Source organism: Chenopodium album, chromosome 15 (assembly GCF_948465745.1).
Source record: "Chenopodium album chromosome 15, dcCheAlbu1.1, whole genome shotgun sequence".
NCBI classification, from domain to species: domain Eukaryota; kingdom Viridiplantae; phylum Streptophyta; class Magnoliopsida; order Caryophyllales; family Amaranthaceae; genus Chenopodium; species Chenopodium album.
The window spans coordinates 55627-69130 of record NC_137848.1 but is presented as its reverse complement, the minus strand read 5'-3'; the positions used below and the strand labels follow the sequence as shown (position 1 = coordinate 69130).

The 13504-nt window shown below is 41.3% G+C and overlaps 1 protein-coding gene across 6 annotated transcripts in view; it reads right to left on the bottom strand.

The window, feature by feature from the left end:
- Positions 1-13504, bottom strand: part of LOC145582610 (putative cytosolic oligopeptidase A) — a 39354-nt gene that overhangs the window by 16407 nt on the left and 9443 nt on the right. For all 6 annotated transcript variants that reach the window (XM_081639585.1, XM_081639587.1, XM_081639588.1 and 3 more), the window contains exons 8-10: positions 12635-12756; positions 3136-3243; positions 2813-3058 (exon numbers count right to left, since the gene is read on the bottom strand). In XM_081639585.1, coding sequence (XP_081495711.1) covers positions 2813-3058; positions 3136-3243; positions 12635-12756 — 476 coding nt within the window. The remainder of the gene's footprint in view (positions 1-2812; positions 3059-3135; positions 3244-12634; positions 12757-13504) is intronic.

The following is a 13504-nucleotide window of genomic DNA, read 5'->3' as shown; positions in this document are numbered from 1 at the left end:
TTTGTGGATTACATCTTCATTCTTTTTTTTCTATAATACTTCCTTCGTTTCTATTTAGTTGACGCGTTTCATTTTAGCGTCGTTTCTATTTAGTTGACGCGTTTCATTTTAGCGTCGTTTCTATTTAGTTGACGCGTTTCATTTTAGCGTACATATTAAGGAGAAGTGGGAAAGAAAGGTTAAAGACAAAACTACCCTACCCACCCACGGATTCACCCTTAACAATTACACTATTTCTCTCACATCATTACCATTCACCATCATTCTCTCTCCTCCTCTACTTCTACACCACCTCCAGACCACCTACTTTTTTATCTTTCCAATTTCTTTTAGCAACTAAAACAAAAAGGCACAAATTAGCTAGCTGAAAAATGTTAGTTACAAGTAGATATCTACAATTGAAGGTTTTATTGGTTTATCCTTTACGGCGTCGTGGCCGGCGAGACGAGGTTGTGGTGGCAGGGCAAGCGGTGTAGCGGTGGTGGTTAGGCAGAGTTGCGAGAAGCAACCTAGGAGAAGCTCCGGGGTCTTTTAATGGGGTTTTCTTTAGTAAATTGGGTATGTTACAAGGAAAAGAGGACAAAGAATTAGTAGTGGTGGTTGTTGTGACGGTCATGGTCTAAAGACGATGAATTTGATGATGGAGGTAGTGGAGTAGTGGGGAAGATAAAAGAGGTGTGAGAAATTAAATCGGATTCTTAGCTAAAGGGAGGAGGGGATGAGTTAAGGAAATTGGTGAGGGTGAAATGACATTTTGATTAATAAAACTTACCTAAAATAGAAACGTGTCACTTAAATAAAAACTTCCCAAAAAGGAATACATGTCAACTAAAAAAGATGGAGGTAGTATAATAATTAGTATCTTCTATAGGAAAAAAAATACAGATTAATTAATTAAAGTTATGTTAATTAATGTGGTTGTTTCTCCCTTCAAATTTTTACTCTCTATTTTTTATAACTTGCAACTATTTTCATCTCACGTTTATCAATGCATCATTTCAACTACTAATACTTTGAATTATCGATAAGTATTAAAAATAATAATAATAACAAAGATGATATGAATATGAAAGTTTATAATTGAGACAAATCCAACAAGATCCCACATAAGTACATGATTATATTTTCTTAACTTTAAATCATCAAAGCTACTCAAAACAGAGTATATAAGTAGTGCATAATTTTTAAAGAGTTGCAAGTAAAAAGAAACAAAGTATTGGTTATAATGTAATTTCATACATATACGCATCCCAATGCATATTTTCTACCTTAGATTTTTTTTTTTTTTTTAAAGTTATATTATTAGCCACAGTATGAAGTTGTGGGAAAGAGTGATTGAACATAGGTTGAGGGCATGCACTAGCATTTCGAATAACCGATTTGGTTTTATGCCTGAGAGATCTATGGAAGCAATCCATTTGATAAGACAAATGATGGAGTTTTATAGGGTAAAGAAAAAGGATCTTCAAAAGATCTTTATTGACCTAGAGAAGGCATATGAGAAGGTACCAAGAGAGGTAGTTTGGTGGACGATGTCGAAGAAAGGTATCTCACGAAGGTACGTGGACCTGGTTAAGGATATCGGGATGTGTCAACAAATGTGAGGATGTGTGGAGGGTTGACAAAATACAATTGGATTGCACCAAATCTACATTAAGCCCTTTTCTTTTTGCAACGGTGCTAGATGAAGTAAGTACACTAATTCAAGATGAGGTTCCATGGTGTATGTCGTTTGCAGATGATATTGTCTGGGTGGATGAAACTAAAGATGGGGTTAATACCAAATTGGAGCAATGGAGCAAAGAGGGTTTAAGCTAAGTTAGAGTAAGACTATTTGGTATGCCACTTTGGTACTCAAATGGAAACAAGTAATAATGTAGTGAGTTTAGATGGAAAGGATTTGACCATAAGTGAATGTTTTAAATATCTTGGGTCAATCATCCATGAAAATGGTGACATGATAGGATTAAGTCAGGGTGGCATAAATGGAGAGCGGCCACAGGAGTGTTATGTGACCGAAGCATTCCCTTACAATTGAAGGAAAAATTCTACAAGACGACCATAAGACTAGTATTGCTCTATTAGGGAAATGCGCATTAAAAAGATGGAAGTTACGGAAATGCGCATGTTGAGGTGAATGTGCAGGAACACTTTAAGAGATAGAATAAAAAATGAGGTTATTCGCAAGAAAGAAGGAGTGGCAAGCATTGCAGACAAACTAAGGGAAAATCGCTTGCGTTGGTTTGGACATATAAGACGGAGACCCGAGGGTGCACCGATAAGAAGAGTGGGACCATAAAGGAGTTAAACGAAAGAGAGAGAGGCCAAAAATGACTTGGTTGGAATGAGTTCGGAAGGATATGAAGCATATAAATTTGCATAAGGATGAGGCATTGGATAGTAAGGGATGGAGGAGGAAGATTTTTGTGATGACTACACGGAATAATCACTTTTGGTTCATGTAGTCAATCCCACCTATGGGATTAAGGCTTTGATTGATTGATATTAAGGTAAATATTGTAAAAAGTTGAATTACATACCAGGATGAATATAACAAGACCCCACATGACTATATTTTTTTAATATATAAATTACATGTATTTGAAGACGAGTTTGTGAAAAGTGTCAATAGTGCAAATAATTTTTATTTTTTTTTATGTCAGTTACTACATTAACGTTATCTTCTGATTAAATGTTTAATCATGACACTAACTCCTTTATTTAGCAGAATGGTTAATAAACGCACACATTCCCAGACAGTTAACAATATGATGTACCACAAACTTGAATTGACTAAGGACGTTGAACTTACTTCACGGAATGTCATAAGGCTTGGCTTGTCACCAAAAGGTGGAGTTTGATTGCAAACCATATGTGCAACAGGCAGCCTCACAGAGGAACAATCACGAGACAAAACACGACTTCGAGAAAAAACCTCATCCATCCACGCACCACCTCTTTTTTCTGAGGGACGAGAGTATGGATCAAAATAAAAGTATGATACAGGAGAACCTGAGGAATCCTTGACACAATAGAATCTAACATCTTTGTTCCACACCTATGAACAACGTATCGTTAGAATCCTTACAAGATAACATTTTGCAGGTTACAAAGTACTGTAAAGATAAGCCTTACTGGAGCTAGACCATCAGCAGGCTCAATATCAATCCCAAATAACTTCTTTGCAAGGGAAAATAAGCCATCCATCACCTTTGGCAATGAAAAGTATGGACGTAGCTCCTCCTACAAAAACAAATTTGAAAACCATCATACATAATTGTACCCCCTTTTATCCGATAATAATAATAATAATAATAATAATAATAATAATAATAATAATAATAATAATAATAATAACAATAAAATAACAACAACAATAATAATAATAATAATAATATAATAATAGTAATAATAATAATAATAATAATAATAATAATAATAATAACAATAATCAATCAATCAATCAAAGCCTTAATCCCAAAAGTGGGGTCGGCTAACATGAACCAAATTTGATTATTCCGTGTAGTCATCAACATAAATCTTTCTCCTCCATCCCTTACGATCCAAAACTTCATCCTCACGTAAATCCATGCACTTCATATCCTTCCTCACTCCTTCCAACCAAGTCATCTTTGGTCTCCCTCTTCCTCGTTTAATCCCTCCATGGTCCCACTCTTCCACTCTTCGCACCGGTGCACCCTCGGGTCTCCGTCTTACATGTCCAAACCAACGCAGACGATTTTCCCTTAATTTATCTACAATGCCCGCCACACCTACTTTCTTGCGAATAACCTCATTTCTGATTCTATCTCTTAAAGTGTTTCCACACATCCACCTTAACATGCGCATTTCCGTAACCTCCATCTTTTTAATATGCTCTTTCTTAGAAGCCCAACATTCTGTACCATAGAGCAACACTGGTCTTATGGCAGTCCTGTAGAATTTTCCCTTCAACTTTAAGGGAATGCTGCGGTCGCATAGCACTCCCGTGGCCGCTCTCCATTTAAGCCACCCTGACTTAATCCTGTGGGTCACGTCTTGATCAATGTCACCATTCTTCTGGATGATCGACCCTAGGTACTTAAAACATTCACTCATGGTCAAATCCTTTCCATCCAAACTCACCACTTCATTGCTTGTCCCCCTCTGAGTGCCAAAACGACATACCAAATATTCAGTCTTACTCCGACTTAGCTTAAACCCTCTAGATTCCAACCTTTGCCTCCATTGCTCCAACTTGACATTAACCCCATCCTTAGTCTCATCCACCAAAACGATATCATCTGCGAACAGCATACACCATGGAACCTCATCTTGAATTGGTCTAGTTAATTCGTCTAGAACCGTTGCAAAAAGAAAAGGGCTTAATGCAGACCCTTGATGCAATCCGATTGTAATAGGGAAATCTTTTGTCAACCCTCCGCATGTCCTCACATTTGTTGACACATCCCGATACATATCCTTAACTAGGTCTACATACCTTCGTGGGATACCTTTCTTCAACATTGCCCACCAAAGTATCTCTCTTGGCACCTTGTCATATGCCTTCTCTAAATCAATAAAGACCATATGAAGATCTTTCTTCTTTACCCTATAAAACTCCATCATTTGTCTTATCAAATGGATTGCCTCCATAGTAGATCTCCCAGGCATAAAACCAAATTGGTTATCTGAAATGCTTGTGCATGCCCTCAACCTTTGTTCAATCACCCTTTCCCACAACTTCATAGTATGGCTCATAAGCTTAATTCCTCGATAGTTAGAACAATCTTGAGCGTCTCCTTTGTTTTTATAAACCGGGACCAAGGTGCTCTTCCTCCAATCTTGTGGGATCCTTGTAGCCGTCCATATCTTGTTGAAAAGGTTTGTTAACCAATCAATACCAATCTTACCCAAACACCTCCACACCTCTATCGGTACCCCATCAGGGCCAACCGCCTTCTTAGGTTTCATCTTCCTCAGTGCAATCTCCACCTCTACTCTCCTAATCCTTCGCACATACTCCATGTTGATTTCTTCATCACTCATAGAGGTATCTCCTATCACAACTCCATTACTTCCATTAAATAATTCATCGAAGTACCCCTTCCACCTGTCCTTGATGCCCTCCTCTTGCACTAGGACCATTTGGTTCTTATCTTTGACACACTTCACCATGCCAATATCCTTCCTTGCCTCTTGTCTTCTCTTTGCCATCTTATAAATGATCCTTTCTCCCTCCTTGGAATCAAGCTTTTCATAAACCTCCTGATATGCCTTTTCTTTTGCTTGGCGAACAGCTGCCTTTGCCTTACTCTTAGCCTCCTTATACGCTGCAAAGGTTTCATCACTCCTACATTTTCCTAAGGCTTGATAGCATTCCCTTTTTTGCTTAATTACTGCTTTCACCTCTTCATTCCACCACGAAGTATCTCTCCGTACCGAAGTTCTTCCCCTTACTTCCCCTAAGACCTCTTTGGCCACTCTTAGGAAACAGTTCTTCATTCGTAACCAGGTCATGTCCGGATCCACCTCTCCATCCCAATCCGCTTCTTCAATTACCTTTTCTGTAAAGACCTTAGCTTTTGCATCCCTTAGGGTCCACCATCTTATCCTTGGTTCTTCTTGTCTAACTTTTTTCTTCGCCTTCTCTTTCAGACGAATAGTCATTACCAATAGCCGGTGTTGGGTGACCACACTCTCCCCTGGGATAACCTTACAGTTTATGCAACTTTGTCTATCTATGCTCCTTGTGAGCAGGAAGTCTATTTGAGTTGCATTTGCTCCATTCCGAAAAGTTATCAAGTGTGAATCCCTCTTCTTAAACCAAGTATTAGCCAAAATTAAATCATATGATTGGGCAAAATCCATAATAGCTTCACCACCGGCGTCCCTCTGCCCATACCCAAAGCCTCCATGGACACTCTCATAGCCATCTCGGCTCGCCCCAACGTGCCCATTTAGATCCCCTCCAATATATAACTTCTCTGAGTGGTGGACACCCTGCACCACCTCGTCTAGGTCCTCCCAAAATTGTCGTTTCTCTTCTGCATCTAAACCCACTTGGGGAGCATAAGCACTGATAACATTCACAATCTCCTTGCCACATAGCAACTTCAGCCTTATCAACCTATCGTTCTTCCGATAGACCTCGATCACCTCTTTTGCCAACCTCTCATCGAGAACCACACCAACTCCGTTCCTAGCTCCACCATTCCTTGTTCTGTGGCTCGTTTCTTGCCCAACATACCATACCTTATACCCCAAAACCAAGCCTCGAGCTCCTTCTCCTGTCCATCTTGTCTCTTGGAGGCACATGATGTTCACGCGTCGTCTTTTCATTACTTCTACCAATTCTGCTGATTTTCCCGTAAGAGACCCCACATTCCAAGAACCAATCCGCAAACTAAATTCTTTTCTCCCACGCTCCCTCCTGATCCCAACTCCAAGTCCTTGATTATTTGACACCACAATTGGGCAATATGGCGCGTCGCTTCTGGGCGACGACCTAGCAACCCTTACATACTTATCACTGCACCCGGGTCTGGGAAGTGCAGCGCGTCGCTCAGTAGGGAACGCCCCAATGGCACGCCCTTGCTCATTTGACACCACACTCGGGCAATGTGGCGCGTCGCTTCTGGGCGACGACCTAGCAACCCTTGCATACTTATCACTACACCCGGGTCTAGGAAGTGCAGCGCGTCGCTGAGTAGGGAACGCCCCCACGAAAATATCTGTTTGGCTCATGTCATGGGATGTGACGAAGTTTTATACTGGCTGTCACTGGCCTACCGTAACCCTCCTCCTTTATCCAGGCTTGGGACTGGCAGCGGGAAACCCACTGGCGGAGTTAATAATAATAATAATAATAATAATAGGTATAAATGCTCAAATCACTACAGCAGAATATATTGTCTAAAAAAGATTGGACTACTACACCAGAATACAATATCAAAACTATATTTGAAGCAGTGCAATAAAGAAACAGCTCAACATCCCCTTGTTGATAAGTGATAACCAAATCCACAATGAAAGTTCCAAAAGACAATGGTTGGTACACAGATTTATATGAAAACGGAAGTACTGTGCTAGGACTCAGGTTAGAAAAACAGAGAACACTCTCACACACAGAAATTATAGGAAGCTTAATTGATATGATGAATTGATAATCAGTGTAATTATGCAATACAACTCTCCTTCTTTTGAGAGGAAGGAATTCTCTCCAACAAACTTCACTCTAATCAATATTTTTCATGCTTCCTTCTATTACAAAATTCCTATTTATAATCAGTTACTAGCCTCAACTACAGCTAAGAGGAATAACAACTTATTTCCCAAAATTACCACATTATCCAAACCCCATAACAAACTCATAACAGATTTCCAGCTCAGCATCAAGTTGCTGGAATATTCTTCTTGGGCTGCCTACGAGTGTATGTGATCCATGGTCTGGGCTGATCCCTTGCAATACCCCCTTCCCAAACCTGCACCTTGTCCTCAAGGTGGAAAGAGGGGAACCTGTCATCAATTTCAGTAAAATCCTGCAAGCCTTTCCACTTGATTAAGACCTCTGTAGCCTGCTGAGAAGTCCTGACCCCACGCACTGCCTCTGGCTCTACATCAAGAACCAAGTCTGAAGTAAGTTGTGAGGGAAGCTGTGATGGTGAGTGTCCTGTTCCTATGGCTTTCTTCAACTGGGAAATGTGAAAAACAGGGTGAATCCTGGCAGAATCAGGTAGGTGCAACCTGTAAGCTACCTGTCCAACCCTTTGCAGCACTGTGTATGGTCCGTAGAACCTAGGAGACAACTTTTCATTCCCACGCTTTGCCAAAGAGTGTTGTCTATATGGCTGTAATTTTAAATACACCATATCCCCAACCTGAAATTCACCCTCCCTTCTGCTCTTGTCCTCATATTGCTTCATATATTGCTGAGCTTGAACCAAATGAAATTTTAGTTCATCCAAGATGGCATCTCTTTCCAACAGCTGGTCTTCAATGGAAGAGACAGAAGTGCTACCTGGTTTAAAGCGCACCAATTGAGGAGGGTCCCTCCCATACAAAGCCTTAAAGGGTGTGCAATGTGTGGCAGTATGGAATGCTGTGTTGTACCAGTATTCAGCCCATGGCAACCAGGAAGCCCAGCACTTAGGCTTCCCATTGACAAAGCAACGAAGATAAGACTCAACTCCCTTGTTGAGAACTTCTGTCTGACCATCTGACTCGGGGTGGTATGATGTACTCCTCCGCAAGTGAGTGCCTTGCAGTTTGAATAACTCAGACCAGAACACACTCAGAAACACCTTATCCCGATCTGAGACAATAGAGGAGGGCATTCCATGAAGCCTAACAATCTCCTTCATGAAACTAAGTGCTACTCCTTGAGCTGTGTATGGATGTTTCAAAGGAATAAAATGGCCATATTTAGTGAGGCGATCAACCACCACTAAGATTGAATCCCACCCTCCGGATTTAGGCAAACCCTCAACAAAGTCCATGGATATGTCTTCCCATACCTTGTCCGGAATTGGTAAAGGTTGGAGTAATCCTAAAGGAGTGAGAGTTGATGTCTTGTTTTGCTGACAGACGTGACATTGCTTAACATAGGCTGCTACCTCTCTTCTCATACCTGACCAATACCACTCGGCTGCCAAACGTTGATATGTTTTCAAGTCTCCAGCATGCCCTCCCACAGGTGAATCATGATATTCCTTGAGTAACCTAGCTGTGAGCTCAGACTTTGAAGGAATTACTACCCTTCCCTTGTACCTTAGTACTCCATTTTCAACTGAAAACCACTTTGGAGCAGTGCCACCTTCCTGAAACTGAGAAATCAGCTTTTGCAACCCTAAATCTTTGTCAATAAACGACTTCACATACTCCCAACTCACCCCACATGCTGCCACTAGAGTGCCACACTCCACCTCTGCAGGTTGTTGCCTTGATAGGGCATCTGCTACCCTATTTGTAGGACCCGGTTTGTAGTGGATGTCAAAAGTGTAACCAAGAAGCTTGCTCACCCATTGTTGATAAGCATGCCCCACCTCCCGTTGCTCCAATAAGAACCTCAAACTTTTCTGGTCAGTGCGCACAATGAATTGTCTCCCCAACAAGTAATGTCTCCACTTTTCTATGGCAAACACAATTGCCATTAACTCCTTTTCATAGATAGGTTTTGCTCTAGCCCGAACACCCAAAACCTTGCTAAAATACGCAATAGGGTGACTTCCTTGCAGCAAGACAGCCCCTAACCCGAAGCCTGAGGCATCTGTTTCAATGATAAAAGGCAAGGAGAAATTTGGCATGGCTAGAATAGGTGCTCTGGTCATAGCTAGTTTCAGGGCTTCAAAAGCCTGAGTAGCCTCAGCAGTCCATCCCCAACATTCATTACGCAACTGATCAGTTAAAGGACGAGCTATCTCAGCATATCCTTGGATAAATTTTCTATAATAGCCTGTAAGGCCTAAGAACCCACGCAAGGCTTTGAGAGTCAAGGGCACAGGCCAATTGATCATGGCATTAATTTTGGAGGCATCAACCTCCACTCCTGCTGCTGAAATTACATGGCCTAGATACGCCACTTTCTCCTTCCCAATCTCACATTTCTTCATATTAGCATAAAGGTGGTGTGAGGCTAATGTGTGCAAGACTTGCTGCAAGTGATGATAATGCTCATCCATAGAGTGGCTGTAGATGAGTATATCGTCAAAGAAAACCAACACGAACTTCCGGAGAAAAGGTCTAAACACCTCATTCATTAAAGACTGAAAAGTTGCAGGAGCATTGGTGAGGCCGAAGGGCATTACGAGAAATTCGTAATGTCCCTCGTGAGTGCGAAAGGCAGTCTTGGGCACATCCTCCTTTCTTACACGAATTTGGTGGTACCCCGATTTAAGGTCCAACTTAGTGAACACACTAGCACCATTGAGTTCATCAAGCAATTCATCGATCACCGGTATTGGAAATTTATCGGGAATTGTCTCCTTGTTTAAGGCCCTGTAATCGACACAAAACCTCCACGAGCCGTCTTTCTTTTTAACGAGGAGAACCGGGCTAGAATAGGCACTTGAAGAGGGTTGTATAATCCCAGCCTTGAGCATGTCCTGTACCAATTTCTCAATCTCATCCTTCTGGTATTGAGGATACCTATAAGGGCGTACACTAATAGGATTAGTTCCATTCTTCAATACTATAGCATGCTCAATGTCCCTGGAAGGAGGCAGCCCTGATGGCATCTCAAATACTTGCTGAAACTGATCAGTGAGAGGGCGGAGAACATCAGGGATATGGGGGTTAGTCTCCTGTAGACCCTCTAACTGATTAAACTCCAATAAAACACCATGTCCTTCCCTTTGTAAGGTTCTAACCATTGCTTTGAGGGAGATACAAGTCCTCTCTAGAAGTGGATCACCTTTGAGAGTCACCATTTCTCCACCCACCTGAAACTTCAAGGTCTGACTCTTCCAGTTCGAAGCAATAGTACCCAATTTCTCAAGCCACTGAATTCCTAATATTACATCAGAATTGCCCAAGGGTAAGATAAGAAAATCCTCCATAATAGAAATCCCTTGCAAAGTCAGTACTACTCCCTTGCTCATTCCCTCCCCTTGCACAGTCTCACCCGTACCCAATGTCACCCCAAATTGCTTGGAAACTGAAATTGGTAAATTCAATTGTTGTGCTGCTAAGGCTGAAATAAAGTTGTGTGTGGCCCCAGGGTCCACCATCACTACCACCTTGCCTCCATTAATGGAGCCTATCATTCGCATTGTTTTTGGGGTTGTTATCCCCATCATAGAGCACATTGATACCCCCGGATTCGAGTCAAGAGAAGAAGAAGAAGACAGAGGGGAAGGGGGGAAAGGTACCTCAACAGCGGCGAACTCAGTAGCTTCATCTTCCTCAACCTCGTCATCATCAATGGTGAGGAGCACACTTAGTTCGCGGCGGCGACAACGGTGGTTCAAATTCCACTTCTCATCACAGCGAAAACACAAGCCCTGTTCGCGCTTCTGCTGAACCTCTTTTTCCGTTAACCTCCTTATATCGCCGGAGTTTTTGTGGTGGTATGGGAGGCGGTTTGGTTGGGTCTGGGTGGATGTGTTTAGGTTAGGGATTGTGTTTAGGTTCGTATTTGTGGTATGGGTTGGGTTCGTGTTTTGGGAGGATAGATTTGGAGAGTAGCGTTGGGTGGGGTAAGGGACTTTCCACGTGGGTAGATTTCCCCCGTATCTGGGTTTCGGGTTGACCCGGATTTTTTCTTCGACCCGCATCGACAGCTCCATTGCATGGTCCAATGTGACCGGATCCATGATCCGAACTTCTACTCGGATCTTCTCATCTAACCCATTAATATACTGGCCCTTAGCTATTTCTTCAGGAACTCCATCCAACGGGGCAAGCAACTCAATGAAGCGTCGCCGGTAATCCGCCACCGTGCCAGTTTGCTGGTGAGCCAGCCACTGCTCGTGGAGCGTCCCGGTGGCGGTGGTGCGGAAGCGCCGAAGTATTAATTTCTTCAAGGATTCCCAAGTGAGCAACGGGTGGCGACGGTGCTCCCATTGATACCACAACAAAGCATCACCGTCGAGAGCCACCACTGCCGCCTCCAGCTGATCCTCCGCGCTGAGGCGATAGAAATGGAAAAAACGCTCAGCACGAAGTATCCATCCATCTGGATTGTTTCCATCAAAAATTGGTAAATCGAGTTTCCTCATTTTCCAATTAGGTTGACAGCCTTGTCCTCCACCAGTGCCAACCTCCAGCTGCGGCGGCGCTCTGGCGAATGGATTATCCCACTGGTAAGGAGATCCATTCATTCCCGATCCTCGATTCTCAGTTCGATTCTCCGATCGATTCCTCTCCGAGCCAGCAGCCAACTGACTGGTAAGATCAGCCTTAAACGAAGCCAATGCCGAAGCGATTTCTTCAGCAACCCGACCCGGAACACCAGCAATCTCCTGCTCGAGCAGGTCCAAACGCTGAGCATGGGTAAGGCGAGCCATCCTAAACTCCGATGAGATCGTGGTTGCTCTGATACCAAGTTGCTAGGACTCAGGTTAGAAAAACAGAGAACACTCTCACACACAGAAATTATAGGAAGCTTAATTGATATGATGAATTGATAATCAGTGTAATTATGCAATACAACTCTCCTTCTTTTGAGAGGAAGGAATTCTCTCCAACAAACTTCACTCTAATCAATATTTTTCATGCTTCCTTCTATTACAAAATTCCTATTTATAATCAGTTACTAGCCTCAACTACAGCTAAGAGGAATAACAACTTATTTCCCAAAATTACCACATTATCCAAACCCCATAACAAACTCATAACAGATTTCCAGCTCAGCATCAAGTTGCTGGAATATTCTTCTTGGGCTGCCTACGAGTGTATGTGATCCATGGTCTGGGCTGATCCCTTGCATACTGAAACACACTTAAGGTCTAGAAGTACCTCACAATACAGAACAATTTAATTCAAGTTCTCATTACACACCATAGAGTACATAAGACAAATGAAGATATGACTATGCCCACTAAGACACCAAAATAAAAAAAATAAAAAATAAAATAAAAAACTTAAAAAAAAAAAAAAAAAAAAAAAAAAAAAAAAAAAAAGAACACAGATAGAGATTCACAAGAAGGAAGCCAACCTCATTTATATCATACTTTGATTCACGAAGCCTTTCACTCCAAAAGCTAATATCCCAATGGGTCATGTTGTCAGCCTCGGCAGCACCCTGCTGCTTGGAGAAACCTTTTATGTCTTCCAGATCTGAAAAACCAACAAATGTGCTCTAATGTAGAATGAAATTATAGATAATCCCATAGTTCACTCCATAAGAAAATGAGAATGAAGATGCACACAAAAGTTATCAAAGTGCTAGATATTACATTAACATTTGAAGGACTGCATTTGAAAATTCTTTATTTGAAGCTGAATACCAACAGGAGTAGGAAGAAAGCCCTAAATCAACCAGCAACATTCTAGCCATCAAACAATTACTACAAGGTTTTTTATTATTACTTATAATTATTTACTCCAAGTTATAGATGTGGGACGTTCAATTATTTGCTAACAAAATCTTTTTTAATGGATCTTACTTCAAAAAATAAATAAGTAAACAAAATCATTCAAGAAAGTTGGGACTGCAACTCTCTTTTCATCTAATCTTCATTATCTATAATACCACATAGAAACTGTGCAAAAAAATGTCATGTACGAGCTGCCATTAAACACAAACATCATTTTACCATAAAAAAATAATTAAATAAATTACTCATCACTTATGTAATTGTTGCTTAATTTTGATGATTACTATTTTTTTCAAGAGTTGAACATTGTTAGACAATTTTATACAATACACTAACCTAAGGAGGGCATTATGGGTAGTCTGGTATTATTAGGCTAATAGTCTTTTGTTTTATTATAAATAAGAGAGAGGGGAAAGGAAGAGGCAGACATATTTTTGAAGTGAATCCTTAGGAGAGTCTATTTTGAGAGTGGTGACCTAAAATCACAA